Genomic DNA, 25,818 nt, shown 5'->3' with positions numbered 1-25,818 from the left:
TAACCCCAGAGGATGCTTATTTTCCCAGAACCCTAGAATTATTATTTATTGTTTCTCATGTGGGAAGCACAGAAAGAGTTTCTTTGCAAGACTAGTAGGGTACTCTCTCATTTGGCATATAGATTGATATCCAGTTACCATAAAGACCAGAACAATGCTGAAGATATCTCTACATGTGTGACAGTGACTGTATGGGCTCAGGACAGTACAGACAGCTGTTAATGATTAGAAAAGCTATTCTTCAACTCAAAGTTCTCTAAGTTCTGTAAAGCAGACTGCTGCCTATTGTTTCAAAATTTATAATTGCCATTTTCTCAGAGGGCCACACAATAGTGGTTGGTCGAGATGTGTAATGTCACTATGACACTGCTTTTTATTTAGAGCGAGAGACTCCGTGTAACTTGGCAGATGGACAAGACACTTGGCTGTAGATCTGATGCTCTTATGGACTTTCAGAACAAGCCTCAGCAGGACATCCCTAACGATTCGTTAAGATTTTCTACTAGAGACAAACTAATTGGCAAGATGGAAAACTCACTCCAGACACCTTATGCACGGCCTATTTGGCCTAATAGTTGAAATGGAAACAAATGAGAATCAATCTATATTAGCTGCAGAGTTGCATTGCTTTTAAAGAGAAATTCAAAGGACTGATGATAGGTTCATGTCAACAAAACACACAACTTCCTGGTTACTGAAAAGAAAAAGGAGTCTTGATAATGATAAAATTACTCTAAGCCCATCAAAAAGAAGACCACGGGTCCTAAGACAATTATTCAATATATTTATTTATAAGAAATCTCAAGATAAGTTCTGGGAATGCCTCTCAGGAGAGAAAGCCTGTGCAAAGCCCCAGGCTCTATTTCTATCACTCAAATAAAATCACCTCCTCCCAAAAACTTCAATGTGGAAGCAGTTTATCCCTCATCTTTCACAATATTCTCTTCACACACATTAAATTCCAAAACAAAATAGACACAATCTTCTTCTGTTCTGAAGATTTATCAAAATCAGCAATTTATGACTTTATCGTTATATTTAATACTTTCCAACAATATCCTTTCACCCCCTCAATGGCTTCTGAACCCCAAAGAAAAAGCAAAGAAAGATCGCTTACCTTCCATAAAGCTAAAGTTAAGATGGCCAGAACCAGCAAGCCAAGAAGGATTGCTAGTATTATGACCCACAGTGGAATTGAGAAGGAGACATTCGGAGTGGCCCAGATGACCGACGTCTTAATCTGAAAAGAAAGCAAAGCAACTGTCTGATGAGCCAAGCAAGAACTGAAGGAATTCGAGGGGGATATTAGGAGGTCATAGTGACTGAATGCGGGCTCTCTAAAACAGACACACACCCATGCCTAGGAGGCTACATGAAAATCTAATAACATATACTTGTTGGGTGGTGACCTTTAATCATGGAACCCTAGACTGAAATCCAGGTAAATGTGGACTTCTATGCAAACAAAGGGCTACGAATGTCGACTTCATGTAAGTCAGCTAAACTCACCAAAAGGTGAATTTGTGAACAATCATGAAATATTAGATATTCAAGAGTTCATGTCACTAGTTAATGTCAGTACTGGATCTCTTCCTCTGTAGACTTTGTGATCTGGTACTGAATGACAGCTGAGAACTTGAGGCTAGCCACCCTGCATCCATCCTTCTTTCTCTCCTTCCTTCCTTCCTCCCTCCCTCCCTCCCACCCTTCCTCCCTCCCTCCCTTCCTTTCTTTCGGCAGTTGTCTCCATAGAACCTTGTGAATTCTATGACTAGAACATAGGTTGTCAGGATTGGCAGCATGCGCTCTTACCCAGTGAGCTATCTTGCCATCCCCTAGCTTGCATTTTTATGGAATTAGTTGATGCAAAAATAGAATGAGAGTGAAGCCACTAATGTAAGTTCTAACAAACAGGAATAAATAAAGGCTGTATGAAGGAGGGTTTTTTCTTTTTTTTTTTTATTTGAAGGAGGGTTTTTATGAATGATTGCTTGATAATAATCAGTAACAAAGATTCTGCCATGGGGGAGGGCCTAGAGAGATGATTCAATGATTAAGAGCACTTTCCGCTCTTGCAGACGATGGAAGTTTGATTCCCAGCATCTGAAACTGCCCATAAATCCAGTTCCAGGAGATGTGACTTTCTGTTTTGACCTTTGCAGGCACCTGCACACAAATGTTGACATACCCATACACATAAATAAAAAGAAAATCTTACAAAGAAGATTCTGTCCAGATCAAAAAGGTCACTTCAACACACACACACACACACACACACACACACACACACACACGTGCACTATACCATACAATACCCACACACTACAGTTCTGTAAAGTTATCTGCCCATCAACTATCTGATAAATTTAAAATAACATTAGTTACTCCCTAGACTCATTAATCCCTAGACTCATGATTACTGTTTCAAAATATCTTCATCCTTCTTATTTTTGCATAGGGTCTAGCAAGAGGGAAGACAAAGACCTACAACTAATATACTCCTTTTGTATTAACTTGTAAGCCCCCCCACACACATACACACACATTCACAAACTATTTTCCTTCCCTCAGCTTCTCCAATTACCTTCAGTTTGCTATAACAAATGTATCCCCATTGCAGTGCTGTTCTACTCCCTACTAAACATCATTATTTGTAGGAGACACTCTGATGGTTGTTTAGATCGATGCTGTACTGTGTAAAGTGGTGTGGTATTATTCTCATGAGTTTGGGCTGCCTTCAAGCCCAAGTCCAATTTTCATGGACAGAGCTGGAGAAAGCACCTAGAGACAATAGGAGCCCATGTCATTCCCCCCTGTTGGAAAGATTCCTGTAAGAAAATGAGGCCCACACGGTCAGAAGAAGGAACTCTCTTGCTCCAGAGCTGGGAGTCTGGGCAAGGAAGCTACAGACCCCTATGTAAAGTGGAGAGGACTAATCCATGCTGCTGAGAGCTTTGCTCAGAGAAAATAAAAATACAGAATATCTTGGAACTGACTACTATCTACCATGCTTGATATAAGTGTCTGACTTTACAGTAATAGGCATTGCTTCCTTTAAATTGGTCTATATGCTCTTCATTTTAAATACATTCATTGAATGTATTTAACATAGAAACTACCTGAGAACTCTAGACCACAATCCTAAAGGAAATTGTGAGGGAGACTCATGGCTAGTTGGTAGCTGTGAACTGGTATGGCAGGAAATGATTGGGCATTTTCATCACTGGAACCTAATATTGGGCCCTAACCAGACCCATGTATGTATGTATGTATGTATGTATGTATGTATGTATGTATGTTTGTATGTATGTATTGTGAGTTTGTTCTGCCTTCTCAACTAGCTATGGCCCCTGCCAATGTTCTGCTCAGTTCTTCCTGGTTCTATTGTTCCTCCCATCTTAATCCATGCCCCAATCTAGCAGACAAATAAATGGATTATGTGTCCTTCACCAGGTCATTGTAAGCTTTAATGGACTGTGTCAAAAGTCAGTCTGTCTGTTGAAAGACCCCCACAAAGATCAAAGAAAGATACCTAAAGGACTTTCTCTCTTACAACAGTAGTGAGAAAGTACAATTCAAGCATGGGATGGACACATGTTCTCAGCAGGGGCGTCTAAACCAGGGAGCAACTCTCGTGGTTCTTGGCTTATATTTGTTTCCAGAGTTTCTGGCAGCCGTGCCTTAGGCAGTGCGTGGGAGATGATCACCACGTGGTAATCCAAAACTCTGAAATCCTCTTTTGGTTCCAGAATTCTGAATTTCTCGTTATCAAAACTGTGGCCAGCCTGCTTCCAGGAAGAGTAGGTTTATTTTAAAGCTACCACTTCCTCCCATCCCTCCGAGTCCCCTGAAGCGTAAGGACTCCCCATGCTATGGATATTTCTTGCTTAGCATTCCATTCAGTTCACGAAGGGGAAGGGATGGAAGGCCTCGAGGGACTCTGAGGGCTTCCCTGTGCCTCTGATCCAATGGCACAGTCTAAGGTTGGTGCAGCTGCGGACCCCTGTCCACCCTGGTGCCTCCCTAAGATGACCTGGCATTTATGCTTCACAGTTAGAAGTTGTGACACCAGTGTCAGTGGACAGGCAGGTAATGCAGTTAACAGAGAGTGACCGCAAAGAGCCGAACACCACGCCCCATTGGGAGAGCTCTATGGTTTGGAAAGAAGGGAGCCCGGTAACATCCCGACCTGTGACTCTGCTGTAATGGCTGGCCACTAGCAAAGCACAGCTCTTCCTGAGACTCGCTGCTCTGCAGAGATAAATGAGAGACTTAAATTGTATGCGGCTTAAAAGGAAACAACTTAACTGGTCACTTTGGTAGGACCTATGTTTGTTTATATTCATGGTGGTGGGGAATTGGAAGATAATTCTGGAAATATTTGAATGAAAATAAAGTACTGACAAACACCGAAACTTGGTCATTTCCAGTGCTTATATTCATCTTGACAAGCCCTCGGGAAGCTTAGCTTGGAGTATCCACAAGCTCAAAACTGATGAGAAAGTGCACCACAGATGAGGTTTCTTACGACTGCGATTTGTGCTGAGAAATGTGTATTTATGTCAAATCATATGAAACACCCCATATTCTTTGATTGTACTCCTCAGCTGTGACCTTGGTCTTTCTCACTGCCGCCCAATAGAAATATTAGACACCTGTGAATTCAAATTTTGTATCAGTCACATTTAAAAATGAGAATAGGAGACATTAACTTTAACAACATGCTGTTAAAACCCAAATATCAAGTACTATCTGTTAATTCAAATTTAATATCATTTAAACGTGCTATTAATATTTTAAAAAGTAAATTATTTCTTACATTCTTTTTGATTGTTTCCAAAGTTCAGTTGCTCTGAACACAGGCCGCATGCAGCAGCCGCAAAGGTTTCAAGCGCTAGAGTGAAGTGCAGCCCTGAAACACTAACTGTGCTTAATGGAAAGACATTTGTATGACATCAGATCTTCCCGTTCACGTTTTATAGAACGAAAATGCAATCAAGTTATGAGCTTGTTCTGCAGCCCCACATTTATACAACTCGGACTCTACACGCCTGGCATTGTCCCTGTGACACAATGGTGAGGTCAGCTGATCCATCCAAACCCTCACTGTAGGATTTGTCTCTGCTGTGAGCAGAGAACGCAACACACTTTGAGCGAGAGCTTACTTTAGGCTTGCTCTGGAAAGAAGCCCTTGTGCCTGATGACCAGAGTGCAATCCCTGGATTCCACAAGGTGGCAGGAGAGAACCAGCTCCTGGGTTGTCCTCTGACCTCCACTAGGTTCCATTAGGTTCATGCCTGCATGCATGAGTGTGTGTGTGTGTTTGCGTGTGCGCGCGTACATTCTCTCTCTCTCTCTCTCTCTCTCTCTCTCTCTCTCTCTCTCTCTCTCTCTCTCTCTCTCTCTTTCTCTCTCTCTCTCTGTCTTCCCCCTCAAAAAACTGAACGATTTATTTCCAGACACCAGGCTTCTGATACAACGGTTAATACTGAGTAACTGGAAAACTTAAGATATTGTGGGGAGTCCAGTTGCCAGCCCACAAATCAACTATCTGCTTTTATGTATTTTTGCTTATCAGGAACTTGAAGCTATTTAAAGAAATAGTATAAAAACTTAGCAACTCACTTATTATTTTTATCTGTGGCTTTAGGAAGTGGAATCTATAAATTATAAGCAGTTGGATTTTCTCAAAGTGATCCTGAGCAGGGACCATTTAATCTTACCTCCATCAAATCATAAATCTTGCTGTTCTTTATTATGGTTGAAAGACTATAAATAAACTTCAATATGTCTACATTCCATCATTGGTATTTATGGTATATTTCTGGGTATTTTGATGAGAAAACACCAAGGTGGGAGGAAACAGCTTCCTTGTGTTTGCAACTGTAATTAACATTAATATGTATGCTTACATATCACAACCTCTTATGCAAACACACTGCAATGGGGGCAGGCGAATGTTTCAATAAATGTGCCAAAACGCTTTACCTACAATGCCATTTAGAGCAAAGAGAAACACAAAGGGGAACAGCTGAGCACACAGTTAACAGCCCTCGGCATCATGCTATCCCGTCGGATGTCTGTGCTCCAAAGACACCATCTCATTCAAGAATTCTGTTCATAAATGTTGAAGTTTTGTGAAAAAAAAATCTGAAAATGAAGTGTATTTGCAACTTCCAAGAGAGATTTTTTTTCATAAATATTTTCACAAAATTGTTTATAATAATAATCATTTTTACATTTATACTAAACAACAATCCTTTCTCCTAGGTGTAAATTGTGGAAGTGGGTGTTTGTTGAATAACATGCAAATGCCTATGTCTCAATAGTACGTCAAAAAAAAAGCATTCATGTAATTGAATAATCTCTTTCTTTTTTCCCTTGTGCTGTGATGACTTAAGATGCATTGGTATGCCTCTAAACCCCTGCCTCACCTCTGAGAGGAGTTCATGTGTTACCAATTCAGATGCTGCGTGAATGGCAGGCAGAGACTATTTCCTACACAAGCAGAGCTTACTTATAAGATACGGCTGACTTATGACCACGTTGAAAAGGAAGTACAAACCAACCAACCATCCCACACAAGAGTCTAGGAAAACAATCATATATCAACTTCTCACTACAAAGTCTTCCTAGTGTCCAGATGGACATTGGCTGCTTCTCAAGTGACTGATTAAACCACCGTACAGCAGTTCTCTCTGGTGGGGCTCTTTCTGAGAGGAAGAATGGAGAGACCCTTGAGAACTTTCTCCACAAGATGTCTGCCCCCTCCAGCCACAGTTCTCTCTAAGCCACAGGGAGACCAGACCGGTTCCCTACACTCAACAGCTAACTATGTACTGGCAAGGTCTTCCCCTGTGAGTCAGTTACTGGGAGACTTGAAAGCAGTTCCCTTGCTAAATGTCTTTCCAATAACCTCTACCTAAACGATGCGGTAAATCTTCGTCACCAGATAACGGATCTTTCTTTCGTTTTTAATATGGTAACGGATGGTGCCGTGGGAGGAAGCATGCATTTGATCATTTCATGGATCTTTTGAGATGAGTTGAGAACAGCAGGCTGTCACCTGTAGCCAGACCTGAAGGATGCGATCCTGTTGATGGAATCGACTGGAACATGTGTTTTTGTTATGAAACACGTGCTCCAAGAAAACAAAAGGGGTCTGGATTTATCTCCCTGAGAGCTGCAAGTCTTTGAACCTCCTTGGATGAACACTCTGTATTAAAAGCCCTAAGCCTCTGTATGCTGGGTTGAACATAAATCCAGGCTGTAGCAGACAACTTGTGAGAGAAAGAGAAGTGATCTAAATGAAGAAAGATGTGGCCACGCTGACTTTAAAACCCGTTGCTCAAATCTTTATTGTCATTTCCAGTGCGGGCTTGCCAGACTTAGAGAGAGACGAGAAGACATTTGGGGATGATATTAACATTTATTGAGACTGGAGACTTAGTTATCTCTTGCAAATCACTAAAAGTTTGATTATGTAATTTTATTAATTATCTTAACAGTTTCATATGATAGCTACGGTTTCAAATTAGATTGAAGGGCTTCAAAGCCTTTGCTTTTCCTCTCAGTGCTCTGTGGCGTTAAATCTCTCAGCCTTGGCTTCCCCTGAGGAGCCTCCTGTAAGGGCTGTAAATCAATCGCAGGGCCCTGCCCCCAGCCTACTTAGTCCAGACGCCTGGAGAGAGCGCTCAGGATGTACACGTTTCTGCATGCATTTAAAGTTGCATGAGTAAATATTCATATTTATACTGTCTACTCAAAGTTGAGACTGGAAGAATAATCAATAGATAATCTGTTCCATGTAATTTTGTAGTGTGTGTCTATGTGTGTGTTTGTGAGCAGACGCACGTGCATGTGTGTGGAGACAACTTTGGGTGTTACTCCACCTTTGCTTTTATTTTTCTTTTGCGACAGGGTTTCTCATGGGCCTAGAACTGGTAAGGTAAGTGAGACAGGCTGTCCAGGGAGCCTGAGGCCTGGCGAGGCTGTCTCTACCGCCTCCGTGCTGGGAGTACAGGCGTGCAGAATCAAGCCCACTGCCTTTTATTTTATTTTGTACTCCATGTATGGGCATTTTGCCTGCATATATATCTGTGCACCACTCACATGACTGGTGCCCACAGAGGCCAGAAGAGGACGTGGAGTTCCCTGGAATGGGAGTTACAAATGGATGGTGTGAGCTACCGTGTGGTGAGACTCAGTCCCCTGGGAAAGCAATTAGCACTCTTAACCACTGAGACATCTCTCCAGTCGCCTTCTCCTTTTAAAGGGTGTGACTCCAGATCCTGGCCTCATGCTCGCAAGACAAGCAATTTACTGACTGAACTATTTCTTCAACCCCTAATTTCTATAGTCAAAGGTTAATTAGGCTGCAAAGATGAACCATTACAGTGAGATGGAAGACCAGGGCTGGAAATGGATGGACGACAAAGAGATCAACTACATAGATTCTAAAGGAGCGCTTCCCAAACCTGCCCATGTGGATGTCCTGGTAATTTTGATTCAATACATGCTTAGAGTGAAGCTTGCGTCTATATTTCTAACCAGCTCTCAGAAGATGTCTGGGATCCTGGTTTACAAGTCACATTTTGAATAACAAAGGCCTAGGGATTCAGAGTTCAAACTGGAGGCTGGAAATACCCACTGATAACTAAAAAAATGAGGCTTGAAACTTTAATACAAGTTTATTTCAAGACAGGATCTCACTACACCTCCCTGGTTGTCCTGGTAACATTAGGCAAACCAGGCTGACCTTGGACTCACAGAGATCTACCTGCCTCTTCCTCCTGAGTGCCGGGATTAAAAGTGTGTGCACGACGCCTGGCTTTAATATTGCTATTAGGAGAACTGAGTTTTTCAAGGTTAGATGGTCTTTGTAAGGAACCGTAAAGGCAAAGTTTTATTACCCATACCACTGGTGCTCTCAACGATGCCCTTCCCATCTTTGCATGGGTTTGCCACATTCCTGAAGATGTCAAAAACTGTTCTGTGGCTTCTATGGTGTTTAATAGTCTCGATTTTAGAAAGCAATATTTGGTCAACTGAAGCTCATATTTCCCCCACCTCTCAACTCAGAATTGCTCTTGGCACAAAAAGGACAGAGAGCTCTAAAAGTTTGCACTGGTCTGGGGAAGTGTCCTCTCTCCCTACCAGACTCTCCATGCTCTTATCAAAATTAAAAACCCAGTATGATTTTGCTATGACCACTATTTCTATTGGAATGCGTTTCTCTGACACGGAACAACTGACTTAGAAAGTGCTGTATAGTGTGAGCCTTGCACCTGTAGTTTTTAATGTAGAAATGTATGTGAAATTTAATAACTGGATCAAAAGGCACTGGGGAATTTCTAGAATGAAAGAAAAAAATGGTGGGATAAAGAGGAGAGCAATATTCACTAATTCATGTAAATGTTTTAACCAAGCCCAAGCTGAACAGTGCTCTAGAAGTAACTTTATCATTTGTGCCTGTGGTTCTTAAAGAGATACTCACTGCTATGCTCCCGGTGGGGAGTGTCGCTGGCTGGTCTTTATAGGGCATCTTCCTCACTGCAAAGGACACCAGGGATGCAAGAGCATAGGGATCGTTCTTTCTCTGAAAGGAAAAGCATTTATTTAAATTATGTCCTTGAAAACTCTTTAAAATACTGTTACATAATCAGTTGTTTTCAGAATTTCTATGTCCAGTACAATTTTTTTTTCTTCTTTTTTCTGTCCTTCTTTTATGTCATCCATCCATCCATCCATCTATCCATCCAACTATGATGCATTTATCCATCCTTCCAAATGTGTCTGTAAATTTATCTTTCCTCTAAATATCCATCCCATCCATTCAAATATTCAAACATTCGACTAACCTGTTTATATATATATTTAATAATCATTTTAAACTTCTATTTTACATATATGTACATGCACACGGATACACTCACATATACATATATTTGATTTTTTTTAAAGATAGAATCTCACTATGTAGCCTGCCTCTGCCTCCTAAGTGCTTGGGATTTAAGGTGTGTGCCACCTCCGGTTAAGATACATTTTGTTAGTAAAATATTTGTGCCTACGTTTGAGAGGAACCCTGCTCTAAGGAAATTCAGGTTCTAAAAAGGAGTAAGTATAAGGATTTTCTAGAGCTACTGCTGGTGAAGGTCAAAGGGACCCACAGGGATTACAGATGCTTGTTCCCCGAAAGAGGAAAGTCCTGGTGACAGCTTGTAGAGAAATGTTTCCCATCTCAAGTCACACAGAAGATCCCAAGCAGGGATGCTCAGTCTCGGTGCTACCGAGGCTGTGGGTGTGTCTGGAGTTGCCCTGTGCACTTGAAGGTGTTTACCACAGCCTCCGCCTTCTCCCTGTTAGGTGTTCCAGTTGTGGGGATTAGAATGCTCCTGGGGGCTAAGGAAACTCTGAAATCCTGAGGTCAGCTGTTAAATCACAGCATAATAGATAAATAAACAGGACACGGGGTGGGAGGGAGATACATTGGGAAGGATTCTGGGGGGGGGGAGTTAGAGGGTGAAGTACGGAGTAATATGATCAAGATACATTAAGTACATGTACAAAAATTTCAACATAAGTATTAAAAATTAAATTATATAAATTAACTTACGTTTATAAAAATTTAACAGTTAAAAGTCAATTCTGTTTAACTATATTTTAAATTGCCAATGTTACTAATATTACATGTGTCTACTTCATTCCTAAAGGAAAACGTCATACAGTGATGTCTGCTTGGGCATCTCTTCCCAGCACCCGTATTTTCTAACATGGCGCTGGCATGCTAAAACAACGGTAGGACCATTTTTATCATGGAAAGTGGCAAGTGTTATATCACAGAGCCCTTTGACTCCTCCCAGACATCAGTTACCAGCACATCCCCACCTATAACACAGTTTTGGGCCTCTTGGAACCAATCCTACTATTTGGATTGTAGAAATTTTGCTCAAATCTTTTTACAGGTTAAGTTTTTCCTATGAATAAATTTTTCTCCCCTAGTAAATGCTACTTTTTATACACAATAGGCACAGACCATGAAAGGAAACTTTTATGTATTTAAAAATAACTATATCTTTTTGTTTTCTTTCTAATTGTCTAATTTCTAATAGAATACTTCCATTCATTTGAAACAAATTATGTTCAAGGTGTCATTCTTTGATGGTCTATTCTTGGCTGTCTTTTCTATTTTAGCTAAAAGTTGTATTTTTTAATTTAAGAGTTAAAACTTTATAAAATGTGGAGATATTTGCTAGCACTTGATGGTTTTCATCTAAGTTCCTCACACAGGAAGCATTCACTCCAGTAATGAGATACCATGATTTTACACTCTGTAGCCAAAGCTCACCTGGATCTCTTGCTGTAGCCTAGGCTAGCCTCAAACTGAGGGTAATCCCCCTAATTCAGCCTCAGGCATGTCTATGGGTAAGAATTGTAAACCCATACTTCATGGTGTCCAGGCCTCTAAACTTGCTTCAGTTAGGGTTTCTATTGCCACAATAAGACACCAAGGACAAAAACAACCCAGAAAATAAAGGATTTATTTCATCTTATAGGTCACACTCCATCTTGCAGAGAAGTCAGGGCAGAAATTTAAAGTTGGAAGCCAGAAGCAGGAACTGAAGAAAAGCCATGGAGGAACACTGCTTACCGACTGACACCCCATCACTTGCTCAGCCTGCTTTCTCACATAACCCAGGACCTCCTGCATGGGGAGGAAGCACCCACAGTAACCTGGTCCTACGCACATTATCATAAATCAAGGAAATGCCCCACAGACTTACCTATGGGCAGTCTCATGGAGGCATTTTCTCAATTGAGAGTCCTTTTCCTAGATAATTCCAGCAGTTTTCAGACTGACTAAAACCTAACCAGGACAGCATCAATGAAGAAGCTTTCAGAGCTGGGGGTGGAGGTGCATGCCTGTGATCTCAGTCTGGGCCATTTAAGAGTTTGAAGCTAGTCTACCAGTCAAGGCTGCAAAGACTTGTCTTAAAACAAAACAGTACAGAATTTGGAGAGGCATATCAAAGAAACTCTAACTTCTGTGAAAGACCCTTGCCTAGCATGCTTAAAGCTCTGGGTTCAATCCCTGCACTGCAAAAACCCAACCAAAGAAACAAAGCCAAAAAACCCAAACCAAACCAAAACGAAACTAAACAAACAAACAAACAAACAAAAAAACAGATAGCAGTTTTCACTGGTTATGTTTGTTCATACCTATAATTAAAGGTAAGAGGATGAGGCAGGAGGATTGCTGTGATTAGTAGTCATCCTGGACTACATAGTAAGTGTGATTTTAAAAAAAGTCTCAAAAAAGCCAAAATGTTTTCATTAATCTTCAAGTTCAATAAAAACTTGGTAGAAAATTAAATTATAGTACTAGAAGCCATATCTTCAGTAAACAAGTTTAGCAAGAGTTGCATCTCTGCATGGATTCTAGACAGAGAGGTTTTCTTTTACTGCTTGTAGATTAAGGAACAGGAGCTTCTTGTTGCATTAAAGATGTGGTGTGATAGTGTCTTCCAGACAAAATGGGACTGTTGCATATATGAATTCACAGAGGCTAGTGCACAAGACCAGCTCAGGTTCAAGTTAGATGGGATCCCAGCACTGAGCAGGGAAGTGGACACAGGGTCCCACTCCAGCTGAGAAGCAATCTGCTATTGACACCTGCCAGCAAATGGAAAATCAGTTTTCTCCAATGGAGTCTCACTGGGTAGATAGTCTGCACCTCCTCCTTTTGTTAACCCCCCCCCTTTGTCACAGCTGGACCCCTCAGATTGTTCATTTATTTCCATTCATTACTCTTGTCTCACTGGTCCACAAACCACTGGAATTTTCTGGGTCTTTGAGAATGCCTGAGATCTATGTCAGAGGTTCTGAATCTGTCTTCAATGAAACTGTATTTGAAATGTAGTATTATATTATTATGTCATAGCAAATATATTTATATTTTAAGTTTTATATTGTGGTTCATAATTTTCTATTTTCCTGTTTTATAGTCATGATCCACAGAATGATATCTGGACCACATGTACAGTGGCGACTCTCCAAGTTATATTGCCTCGTAGTACCACGGCTGCCTTAATCTGACTGAGTCTGCTTTATGTTGTGTGCTCAGGAACAATGCTGCTCGCGAACCTCTTAAAGATATTAGCCATTAACAAACATTCAGTAATAACATCACCACTCTGTCTTCTCCAACTTGATGACACAAACTGGAAGACTTACCCTACAGAAATGTAGTGAACCACAAACTAAGCACCGCATGAAATGATATACAAGTTATCTGATGGCCTTTGAGATCTTCATATGATGAATTTGTTGGCCTCTCACAACGAAAGGGTGAGGTTTCCCAGTGACTGATTACATTTGGTGCTGTTCTAGATTTCCCGGTGATTGATTACACTTGGCGCTATTCTAGGGTTCCCAGTGATTAATTACACCGGGCAGTGTTCTAGTACCCTCCCTGCTGCTGTGATACAACACTGACTGAAAGTAACTTCTGGGAGGAAAGGGTTGAGTTACACTTCTAGGGCATAGTCAGTCACTGTGGACAATGTGAAGTCAGATCGGGAACTCAGACAGGAGGTGTGATTGTAGGACTGCAAATCCAGCCCTCCAAGTCAGAGGCAGCAGATCAGAGGTTCAAGGTTCTTCTCTGCTCTACAGGGAGTTTGAGATCTGCCTTACTACTGGAGGTACTGTCTCAAAAAAACGACATGAGGCAAATCTTTTCTGCACTACAGAGTGTGGGCTGACTGCTATTACTCCTTAGAAGTACACTGTTCCTCTGTCCACACCACATCATTTAAGCTGTTGTTAGCAGTTCATTGGCTGTCTCTAGCATGCAGTGTGTGCATGCGTGCACTCATGAGTTTGTGTATGGTGTGTGTGTGTGTGTGTGTGTGTGTGTGTGTGTGTGTAAGACAAAGATCCACTTTGCTTGTTTTTTCTTAGGGTCTGTCTGCTTTGTTTTTTGAGTCAGAGTCTCCTGGGACCTGGGACTCAGCAGTTAGGCTAGGATGGCTGGCCAGTGTGCCTCAGAGTTACACTTGAATCCCAGGGGTGGGGTTATCTGAGCAAACCACCATATCCTATTTTTCACTTGGGTTTTGGGGGATGGAAATTAGATCCTTGTACTGGTGTGTCAGGCACTGTACTGGCTGAGCTGTTTTCCCAGTCAGTTGGTATACACTTTTTCCACTATGGTTTCCTTATGGTGCAAATCAAAGTTACGGGGTCAGCAAACTACTGGGAAAGGAGGCTTCTGGGCTTGATAAATACCAATATCGAGACCTTTCTTTCTCCTACATTTGAACTGCTTAAACCCTCTCAAGACTGATAACAATGGTGGTGAAGATGATGGTTATATTTGAGAAAGGACTTTTTTGGGTAGCTCAAGCTGACCTTGAACTCACCCTCTTCCTGTCCCCATTGCCTGATGTTGGAATTGCAGATGTTGGCCTCCATGTTCTGCCCAGTAATTATTTTTAAGCCCGCACTAATTTTATCTTTAAATACTCACAAGCTGCCAGAATCCGTGTTTCTGAGCTTTCTGAGCAACTATTGTTGAAACTCTCAATAGTGAAGAAGGTTTCACTGCAAGCAACAATCAGGGAAGAAGGTCCACTTGGTATCAAGCTAAGTAGAACCTTTTTTCTGACCAGTTTGCAAGTCTACCACGGAAGAGAAAAAAGCACAATACATTAAGTCCCACCTGCCTGCTAATTTTAAATCCTGGGTAGGGGAAGCAAAAAGTAGTAGTTTATTGTGGGTTATGTGATGAAACTACTTTTAAAACAAATGTGTAAACATAAGTATATATATACATACATACAAAGGTATATGCATATATTTGAATATATTTATATAAATGAGTAACTATCTACATGTATATCTCTAACTCCATGTTTATGTGGGGGACAGGGAGTTTCTAATACTGTATTCCTTCTTGGCATCAGGCCTCCAAGAGGGTAATACGTAGAAACTGTAGGAAATAAAGGCATTGTGGCTGCAGGTGTGGGTACACGTAGGGGCACACAGGCAGTGATTGTTCTACCCGTAGAGTGCCCTCCTTTTTGTGGAAGGAATTGGAGTGTTGATGTATGTTCTAGTCTGACTCCTCTGTTAACTATGTTTAAACAATTCCTCAGTCACTAGTGATGTACTTCAGACACACTGACTCTTTTTCTTTAAGATTAACTTTGTTTATGTATATGAGTGTTTGCCTACACATACTCACACACGAATGCTCGCAAGCATGCATGCACACACACATGCACAAATGCATGAATAGGCATGCCTTGTGCCTGCAGAGGCCAGAGGAGGTCATTGGATTCCCTGGACTGGAATTATAGACCATAGTGAGCCCTGGGGACTGAATCCAGATTCTTTGCAAGAGCAGCCAGTGCTCCTAATCACTAAGCCATCTCTCCAGCTCCTATCATGGTGTTCTTAATAGGAGAAGGAAAATCTGATGTCTCTATGGAGATGGAATCCCAGGTACCAAGTAGAAGCAGACAGTTTAACCCCATCGCTCCCTGACTCAATTGCAGTGCTGTAACAACAGGCCCTTCCTTCTCTCTTGTTTCAGAAGGATGGGATGCTTAGAGCAACAGGAAGAATATGCAGTCCTTCCTTTAGACTGTGTGGGCTTGGAAGTTTCCTAAAACACTTCTCTGAGAGATGGAAGATAAGCACTAATAACCCACAGTCAGAGTAACCCATAAAGACCTATGCTAAGCAGCGGCAGAGTCATCTTCTGGTTTTTCAGTTGAGACACTGTACAATTAGGGAAGCTGCGACTCCAAGGACAATAGTGTTATTATCTATTAAAAGTGGAATCTGATTTGAAAAAGTCAATTATAATTTTCAAATTTATGCCATTGGAAAGTATTAAAAATGGCCTAATTTTTGTTGTGGCTCAGTCTTTGGAGAAATTAGTATTCATATATGCATGTCAGAAAAGCAATTAAATGATAAAATTCTACCATGGCAATTCATCACGAAGAGACAATCACATTTTCTGAATTATATATGGAAAATAAATTTATTATTGAACCTATCTTTTGAAATTCTGTCATGGTTCTCTCTTATCTAAAGTTCTTATTTTCTGAAAAAGCTTTTCAAGAAATCATCTGACATTTTAATGCAAAATTTTGTTTTTGAAATTTTCCTCACAAGGCAAGGAAATGAATACACTGAGTTAATTATAAAAAGACCTCTGTGTGGCATTATCTGAAATAAATTGTACTTGTGTAGAAAGTTCTGTAAAGTCCTTTGGTGTGTATGCTGGATTTTTTTTTTTTTTGTATTTCAAGTATAAAATGGAAAGAAATTTGCCTGTATATCCTCAAGGAGAGAGAAAACACGTGACAGGATTTGACCAGCGCTATCTGTCTCAAACAAGATATGACTGATGTCATGTGGGGCCCCAGGAGTCTGTTCTGGCAGAGGAAATGAAAAGGAACCAAATGCTTGTCAGTTCTGAGTTCAATCTTTATTAGCACTGTTGCTCTGCTAAGCAGGACAACTGAAGAATTACCTTGTTAGTCATAGGTGAGGTGGTGCATGCCTGTGCATGCCTGTAATACCAGCTCTCAGGAGCACAGGGGGAAGGACTGGGAGCTGGTAATCCCAGCTCTGAGGAGCAGAGGCAGGGGGATTGTGAATTGGTATTCTCAGCTCTCAGGAGGCAGAAGCAGAAGGATTATGAGTTGCTAATCCTATCTCTCAGTAACAGAGGCAAGGGGATTGTGAGTTGGTAATCCTAGCTCTCAGTAACAGAGGCAGGGGGACTGTGAGTTGGTAATCCCAGCTCTCAGTAACAGAGGCAGGGGGATTGTGAGTTGGTAATCCCAGCACTCAGGAGCAGAGGTAGGTGGATTGTGTGTTAGAGGCCAGCCTGGGCTGTGAGCTATTATCTCAAATCAACCAATGTCTTCCTTCCTGGATTTTGAAATAACTTGCTATGCAATATATAGATCAATTAATACGGTAGTAAGGCTATATATTCTATATTCTCTCTATATATATTCTATATATTCTAGAAAATCTCCGTATGTGGTTACCATAGTTTAACCTATACTATCAGGGTTACAGGCCAGCCGTCTGTGCCACGTGGTTATGACATGATATCTCAAGTGGGCAAGCATCATGTGGTGCTATCTGGTTCAGCACTCTAACCTAGCGATGCACGCAGGACTCAAACTCCCAGACTCCTCCTCTTACCAGCTATGTGACCCTGGAAAGGCCACTTAACCTTCATGTCTCTGTTTGCTCCCTTGTAAAATGTAGTTGATAATAACCGTATGTATCCCACAGGTTTGCTTTAAAGATTAAGTAATTCACGCACGAGCATTTGTCCTGGTGCCTCATGGCCTGGTCATCATTTAGCAGAAAGCTGGCTCTTTGCAGACAGGCAGAACTCTCTGGAAGGTTTGGCTGTCTGTTCCCTAATGTTTAGAGAGAGCCATTTTGACATAGTCTGTTCTGAGTCAACCCAAGTGTCAGCACAATACAAAAGGGGGCCATTAATAAAGCACACAGAATTATTGCTGACTTTAGCTAAGTAGAATAAACATCATAAATAACTTATTAGGAGAGGTTCCATATGAGCTGCCCATATATCACTGAGATTTTCAGGAAAGAAAGGAGACTTTTGTCCAGTTCTTTCATCTCACACAGGAGGGAACTCAGAGCCATCAAAGTTCAGTTGAACACAGTCAGTTCAGAAAAGAATTGAGCTCAAGGCCCCCTGACCCCAAAGTCTTTGAGAGAGTGAGGACATATTGTAGATTAATTCAGGGACATCAATCTTAGAACTGGTTTTTAATGTGTGGATTTTGTTTCTTACAGAGAATTTGGCTCATAGATAGTTTTCAGACATGAATCTGTCTATGAAATTCATAAACATGCGTCCCCACACATTCTCATACATGCTTTGGCCAATGTTTATCAGGAACGCAAAAGAAATCTACATTGGCTTGCCTCTAATCACAACTTTTGCCCAAGATTAGTAATGATATATCTGAGAATTGATGGAAAAAATATAGAGTGAACTGAAAGAAAGAAAAAATCAAAATAAATGTCTTAAACTGTAATTAATAAATTCTTCTGAACACTAAGTCTAACGAAGTATTTTAAAGAGTGTACTAATTAGATTACTACACAGTAGCAAAATGGAAGAGCACAGGTTGCTCAGAGGGAAGTAACTCAGATGATGGTAGTGGACTGAGAATCCTCTCAGCACATCCATGGCTACATGGAATCTCATAACATGACTTTACTTAGAGTAAAGATTTTCATGAGCTTAAGGTCAAGTCTGAGATGACATTATACTAATTCGGGTGGGCTGTAAATCCAAGGACAGTGTCCTTAAAGAGTCAGAGAAGATGGCTGAGGAGATGGTTCAGTTGGCATAATGCCTACCTTGCGAGCATGAGGACCTGGGTTCAGGAAATTGTAGGTGTGCTTGTAGATGTCTATAATCCTGGCACTGCGGGGTGGGTTGGGGGCAGAAGCAGGCAGATTCTCTGCTGTCTGAGCCTGCTGCTCTGTAGGCCAGCCTGCTGGTGAGTGCTGGGTTCAACAGGGGACTCTATCTCAAAAGGTAACAAAAAGAGACATAATGGAAGACACCTGCCGTCTATCTCTGGTCTACGTATGTGTGTGCATGCATGTACATGTATATATGCAGACCCTTATACACACTACTGTATCATTCACAAAAAGACAGAAAGAAAACACAAGACATGAATATAGCAACCGAGGTTAGAGTGATGTTCACAAACTCATGGAGGCCAAGAATAAGGGGAAGGCAGAGAATAACTTCTCTTCCTGCACCCTCAGAAGGACATACATCTCCACCTCATCGGCTTAGGACTTCTGATGGTGTGCGTTTGTGTTGTTGGTGGTGTTGGTGGTGTATGTGTGGTGGTGGTGGTGGTGTGTGTGCGTGTGCGTGTGAGTTGCTAGGGATTGAACCCTGTCCTCATATATATTAGGCAAGTGTTCTATCACTAAGCTATATACCTTTAGGCTTTGATTTTTTTGATTTTAAAGAACATTTTTTTTAACACACAGGGTCTTTGTGATTTGGTTCAGGCAATTCTCCAACTCAACATTGGCCTCAAAATACCATCTCTCTTCCTTAGCCCTTGTAGTGTTGGGTAGCATTGAAGAACACTGGTTTAAAACTGGACAACTGAAAACCCAAAGTGATTTTGTCTCTCTGAACTACAGTTGGCACATTTATAATGTACTGTTTATAATGGTGGGGTCTTACAAAGCTGTTAGGGTTAAATAAGGTGCATGGGAATTGGTAAAACAAAACAAAACAAAAAACCCTATTTTCTTCCTCATGTTTGTTTGTTTCAAAAGAAAAATTGGAGATTTGTGAGATCAAAGTAGTTTCATTTTCTTTTCTTTGGTTTTTTTTTTTTTTTTTTTTTGAGACAGGGTTTCTCTGTGTAACAGCCCTTACTTTCCTGGGACTTGCTCTGTAGACCAGGCTGGCCTCAAACTCTGTTTGCCTCTGCCTCCCGAGTGCTGGGATTACAGGTGTGTACCACCACCGCCTGGTTATCAAAATATTTTCAGTAATAGAGAAGATGAGGATCTAGAGACACAAAGTCCTATATTAATAGATAGACAACAGTTGAATCTGTCTAGTTTGGGAGGTAGAATGTGAGCAAAATCAGACTGACTGACAGCTTCCCCAAACAAAGGTCTGATCACAGCAGTATCACTTAACTGATGATCATTTTCCAGCGTGAGGAGACTTAAATCTTCAATGTATTTAAGGTCAGGCTGGGGAGCTGGCTCAGTGGATAAAGTGCTTGCTGGCAAGTATAAGAGTCCACATTCTTCCCACACATAAAAGCCAGGCAGGTGTGGTGGCCATCTGTAACTCCAGCACTTGAGAGGCAGGATCAGAGGATCCCCATAGTAAGCTGGGTAGCTAGACTTAGCTGGAATTTGAGAGGTCTAGGTTCAGCAACAGATCCTGCTTCAAGAAATAAAGAGGAACTCAAATGGGGAAGACACTGGACCTCAGCTTGCATGGGCAACACAGATACACACGCATACACACACAGGCACACACACATTCACTTACACACACGTGCATGCATGCACACCTTTCTCTCTTCCCACTGCAAAACTCAATGAACTTCCTCGCTGCGCAGATAGATAAAGCAGCAGGCGCTCCTCAGCTGAGATGCTTGCCTGGCTACAGCCTGTGCTGTCCTGATGCTGTGTGAGAACTTTTAGAACAATCTATTGCCTTCTTTGTTGGTTCTGTTTGTTCAGACTGTGGCTTGCGTGGCTGGATCTCCACACTGATTCTACGCTGTCCCCCACCTGACCCTTCAGCAGTCTTTCACCAGACTCTCAGGGACTTGCAGTAGTTCAACTGTTCTTACCTTCTGGGGGAGGTGACCAGGAAGTGAAATGTGAAGATTGTTGTAGAAAATTCTTCTCAGACAGCATCAGCACAACACAGGCTGTAGCTAGGCAAGCATCTCAAGAGACTTTGAACTTTTGGAATCTGAAGATCACCTGCTGCTTTATCTATCTTGTGCAGTGGGGGAGTTCATGGAGTTTTGAGATGGGGAGACAGTAATGTGTGTGCATCTCTCTCTCTCTCTCTTTCTGTGTGTGTGTGTGTGCGTGTGTGTGCATGTGTATCTGTGTGTGGTTGAGGCCCGATGTCTTCCCTAGTTGATCTTGGCTCACCTCTCCTACAGAAATTTCCTTTGAAATATTTAAATTCTTGAAATTTAAAAGTGAAAACCTTTACATTTAAAACTTTAAATATTCAATGTCCTTTGTTTATGGCTAGAGTCCACTAATGAGTGAGTACATTCCATATTCGTCTTTTTGGGTCTGGGTTATCTCACTCAGAATAGTGTTTTTTATTTCCATACAGTTGCATGCAAAATTCAAGATGTCACTTTTTTAACCACTGAGTAGTACTCTAATGTATATATGTTCCACACTTTTTTTCTTTATTCTTCCATTGAGAAGAATCAAGATGAATATGGTATGTATTTACTCATTAGTGGACTCTAGCCATAAACAAAGGACAATGAGCCTATAGTTTGTGATCCTAGAGAAGCTAAATAATAAGGTGAACCCAAAGAAAAACATATATAGATCCTCCTGGAAATTGGAAGCAGACAACATCGCCAGGAAAAAGTTGGGAGCATGGGGGTAAAGATGAAGGTAGGGTATGGGGAGGGGAAAGGGGAGAGAGAAGGGAGAAGAGGAGGATTGGGGACTGCTTAGGGGAGTTGGATGCTTGAGATGGAGGAAGGGCGGATATGGGAGCAGGGAAGAAGATATCTTAATTAAGGGAGCCATTTTAGGGTTGGCAAGAGACTTGTTCTAGAGGGGATCCCAGGTGTCTATGGGGATGTCCCCAGCTCGGTCCTTGGGCAGTAGAGGAGAGGGTGCCTGAACTGGCCTTGTCTTGTAGTCAGACTGATGACTATCTCCATAGAACCTTTGTCCAGTGACGGATGGAGATAGAGACAAAGACCCACATCGGAGCACTGGACTGAGCTGCCAAGATCCAGTTGAAGAGCAGAAGGAGGGAGAAGATGAGCAAGAAAGTCAGGACTGTGAGGGGTTGGTCCACCCACTGAGACAGTGTGCCTGATCTAATGGGAACTCACCAAAGCCAGCTGGACTGGAACTGAACGAGGATGTGATCAAACCAGACTCTCTGAATGTGGCTGACAATGGGGGCTGACTGAGGAGCCAATGATAATGGCTCTGGGATTTGTCTCTACTGCATTTACTGGCTTTTTGGGATCCTAGTCTGTTTGGATGCACACCTTCCTAGGCCTGGATGGAGGGGAGAGGGCCTTGGACTTCCCACAGGGCAGGGTAACCTGACTTCTCTTAGGACTGGAGGGGGAGGGAAGAGGAGGAATGGGGGAACAGGAGGGAAATGGGAGGAGGGGAGGAAGTGGAAATTTTGAGTGGTATTATTTATAAAACAATAAAAATTTTAAAAAATCAAAATAGAAAATAAAAAACCAGGGCTGGGGAGATGGCTCAGTCAATATCCTGCTTCCTGTATAAGCATGAGGAACTGATTCTGGATCCCCAGGACCCTTGTAAAAAACCATGTATAATGGGACATTTCTGCCACGCTGGTGTTCAGAGGTGAAGGAGTGTGGGGAGAGGTTACAGCCAGCTTAGGTGTGTTGGCGAGCTCCAGGTTCAGTGACAGACTGACTCAGAAACGAAGGTGGAGGAGGGAGGATGGAAGAAGATACTCAACTTTGACCTCTGGCCACTAGCATGTGGCCAATACACAATAATAACATATGCACACACATGCACATGTGCAATTCTTGCAGAGGTGTTAATGCTGATCTCTCAGAAAGAGGTTCTAGGTGAGTGACATGGTTACCTGGAGGAACGTGTGGGCCCACAGTCTCGACCTGACTTTCAGGACTGCACTCTCTCCTCCTCCCAGTCGTCCCACTGCACAAGAGATTTGCAAGCACTCAATGTTTGTACAGTTCTGCAAAATGCAAAGACAGAGACAGAACATCAGTGCCTCGAATGGCAGCGAAGCATCAACACTGACGCGGCTTTCTTTCCTCAGAAGACACTGGCTTGCCTGAAAATCTAATTTATTCCATTTAATTTAGAGAGAGAACAAATTCATTGAAGCAACTGAGACAAAGAACAATTAGCAATGGTGCAAAGTTGTTTCCTGGCCAGAGAAAGGATCATAAAATCCCGTTAGATACTCGCTTCTCTCTGAGGGCTCCATCTCCTTGTGACAACCAGTGAGCTCTGTTTCATTTTCTCGGAACTCGGGAAGATGTTTCTTAGAGATGAAAGAAACTGGGAAAACCTGGAAGCCTTTGCAGAGGAAGCCTTTGAGTCCCTGTCACCTCAAAGATTCAAAGTTAATGACTCATTGATAAGCATTTGCTTCACAACACTCCCTCCTCTGTCCAAACCACTTCCTGATCACTAGCTGGCGTTTGTACAAGTCCTATGCATTAGGCTGTTGTTAAGCCAGCTATTTACCCGTCTTATACGGGATCCCCTATTAAATACGAGATACACAATGTGGAAAAAGGGTTCCCGATGAGGACATTCTATGTATCAAATGTGTCTTCTCTGGATTCCCCTTTCCACAGGCTCATTTCAAACAACACTTGCTATCCAGCAGGTGGCGCTGTCTGGGGAGGCTGTGGAGTCTAGCAGGAAGGACCTGGTTGGGAGGAGGTCACTCACTAATGGTGTACTTTTAAGCTTGTACCTGCTTCTGGTTCCAACCTGCACTGTCTACTAACTGACTGGTTATGTATGTGGTCTTGCTTCTATGCACCCCAAGGCCCAGACAGAAATTCTCCTGGTACTATGCCTTCCCTAGGTCAAGCGGAAACCTCTCAGAAACTGCGCTCAAATAAACCTTTCCCTTTCACTTGCTTTGTAAGGTGCTTTGATCACAGTGATGGCAAAGATGACTAATAACCGAGTGTGGGAATACATGGATACCTCAAGTCTGTTTTTCACGTGCCCTTGCAGACTGATGCCTTCTTAATTGGACTGGAGATATGAACCTCAAGTCTGTTTTTCACGTGCCCTTGCAGACTGATGCCTTCTTAATTGGACTGGAGATATGATCAAAGAAGTAGCCCTGAAAGAGTGGAGGCTGTTACAGAGGGGAGCAGGAGGCTGGAGATGGAATTTGCAGGTCCTGAGTGGGAAAAGAGTGGTACATAAAAATCCTCAGGAAGGGTCAGCGAGGTAGGAAGACAGCCGGGAGAGGACATATAGGGAGGGGCAAGGAAAGGGCTAGAATTGTTTCACCAGCTGGTCAATAGCATCAAATGCAGAAATGAAAATAAGAAAGACACGGGTGTTGTAAGTTGAGTCTGTAAAGAGAACAGAGAAGAGTTTGGAGAGGGAGGTAATCCTGACCAAAGCAACGGGCGACTGAGGTGAGGGAGGCGAGGATGGCTGTCAGTGGGAGAAGAATTAAGTTTCCGTGTTGGAGATGCACATTTTAAAAAAATGCAAACTGGAAACCGTGATGCCAGCACAGGACGTTGGCATGCTGCACTTACAAATTCCTAATCAGGAATGGGATTCCGTACTTGGTTTTAAGCAAACAAAAACTGTAGGAGGTCTTCTTTAGCTTTTGATTTTAGAGTAAACTTTGCATAATCATCCTCCCCTCGGAGTTGTCTTGATTCAAGGACATGGGTGGGTGTTGCATGGCTTGTAGCGTTTGAGCCAATAAGAGAAAAGGAGAACGTAATGGGAGTTTGAAATCAGATGCAGAGACTAATGACTGTCTTGGCAACCATTTGCAAGTAAAAGGCTCCTATGATATTTAGAGGTTGAAATTTATGTTAAAATATTTAATGAGCAATAGCAGCGGAGAAGAAACTGGACCTACAGCACAAGTGCATAAGATTTCAAGACAATACCATTTACCTAGCTCCACTGCTCTTCTGCTCAAGATTCATGTGCAAAGTACCATGTATAAGAGGAATCTGAATCCTGTTTTTACAAATGTTTAGTTCTGCAGAAGTCGGGATATTGGTTTTTCAATGGGCTCTTCCCGTTTTTACTGTACATAATAGGATCTATAGATGTCAACTTTTATTGACAACATGCAGTTTTATTTTTCTAAAATAAATTTATTCTAAAAAGGACAATATGAATTGCCTACTCTAACATTTTGAAGCCGTTGTACAATCTTACAAATGTACAGGCCCTTGACTCATAATCTGCTGATTATTGTAGCTTTATCTCTTCTTAAGAATGATATTTGAGATAAATTCCCTTGTATTTTTCATTTCCATGTTTTAATTTTCCTGTTAAGAAGAAACAAGTGGATGGATATTAGAAATTAAGACATAATTGTGTGTGTTCCTATGTGTGCTGCTGTGTGTGTGTACAAGCACACATACACATGTGTACATATGCTTGTGCAGGCCAGAGGTCACCTCGGGCATTATTCCTCAGGCACTGCCCACCTTCTATGCTGAGACAGTGTCTTTCACTGTCCTGAAACTTGCCAAAGATGCTATACTGGCCAGAGAGCCCTGGGCATCCAGCCTGTCTGTCTGCTCAGCACTGGGATCAAATGCACACCACCACACTCAACTATTTTACGGGGTTCTATGGAACAAACAAGCAGGTACTTATGTTTGCCAGGAATCCATGTTCAGAATGAGCCATCTCCCCAGCCCTAAGATACAGTTACAAAAGCCTCTTTTGTCATTTTAGGAGCCCAGGCCAGTTGTGCAACCACTGCCACTGGACTTATCATCTCAAACTGGAACTCTACTTCCTTAAGCCTTTGCCTCATTAATACACAACCGGAATTTGTATCTGTGCAACCCTATTATCCTGTTATGAAGCTCTTGACTACTATTACAGATATGTTCTAGAATATTAGTGCTGTCATTGGGAATGACTTTGTTGTACTTTATTGGACTGAAATAAGCAGTTAGGATTATCAGGCTTTTACATATATTTTCTTCTGCCTAAATATTATAGTCAATTCCTATAGTGGCATTTCATTTGTATTTTAATAAATAAAGCTTGCCTGAAGACCAGAAAAGTAAAACAGCCACATTGGTCAGTATTATAGACCAGGCATCAATGACACACATCTTTAATCCCAGTAGCCACAATGACACACACTACCACCATTATGTGTGCCCCAGCACATGGGGCCAAGGGACCGTGTGATGAGCCAAATCATTGACTGTGAGCTAAAATGAAACCTCCGCTAAGTCGCTATGTCTTGCATTTGTCATGGCA

The 25,818-nt window shown here is 41.9% G+C and overlaps 1 protein-coding gene across 2 annotated transcripts in view; it reads right to left on the bottom strand.

The window, feature by feature from the left end:
- Nucleotides 1-25,818, bottom strand: part of Itga8 (integrin subunit alpha 8) — a 174,179-nt gene that overhangs the window by 3,256 nt on the left and 145,105 nt on the right. For both annotated transcript variants that reach the window (XM_050150524.1, XM_050150525.1), the window contains exons 27-29: nucleotides 22,430-22,543; nucleotides 9,497-9,598; nucleotides 1,118-1,240 (exon numbers count right to left, since the gene is read on the bottom strand). In XM_050150524.1, the coding sequence (XP_050006481.1) occupies nucleotides 1,118-1,240; nucleotides 9,497-9,598; nucleotides 22,430-22,543 (339 nt within the window). The remainder of the gene's footprint in view (nucleotides 1-1,117; nucleotides 1,241-9,496; nucleotides 9,599-22,429; nucleotides 22,544-25,818) is intronic.

This window comes from Alexandromys fortis, unplaced genomic scaffold, assembly GCF_014885135.2.
Source record: "Alexandromys fortis isolate MF-2015 unplaced genomic scaffold, M_Fortis_MF-2015_v1.1 scaffold_69, whole genome shotgun sequence".
NCBI classification, from domain to species: Eukaryota; Metazoa; Chordata; class Mammalia; order Rodentia; family Cricetidae; genus Alexandromys; species Alexandromys fortis.
This window is presented reverse-complemented; position numbering and strand designations above follow the sequence as displayed.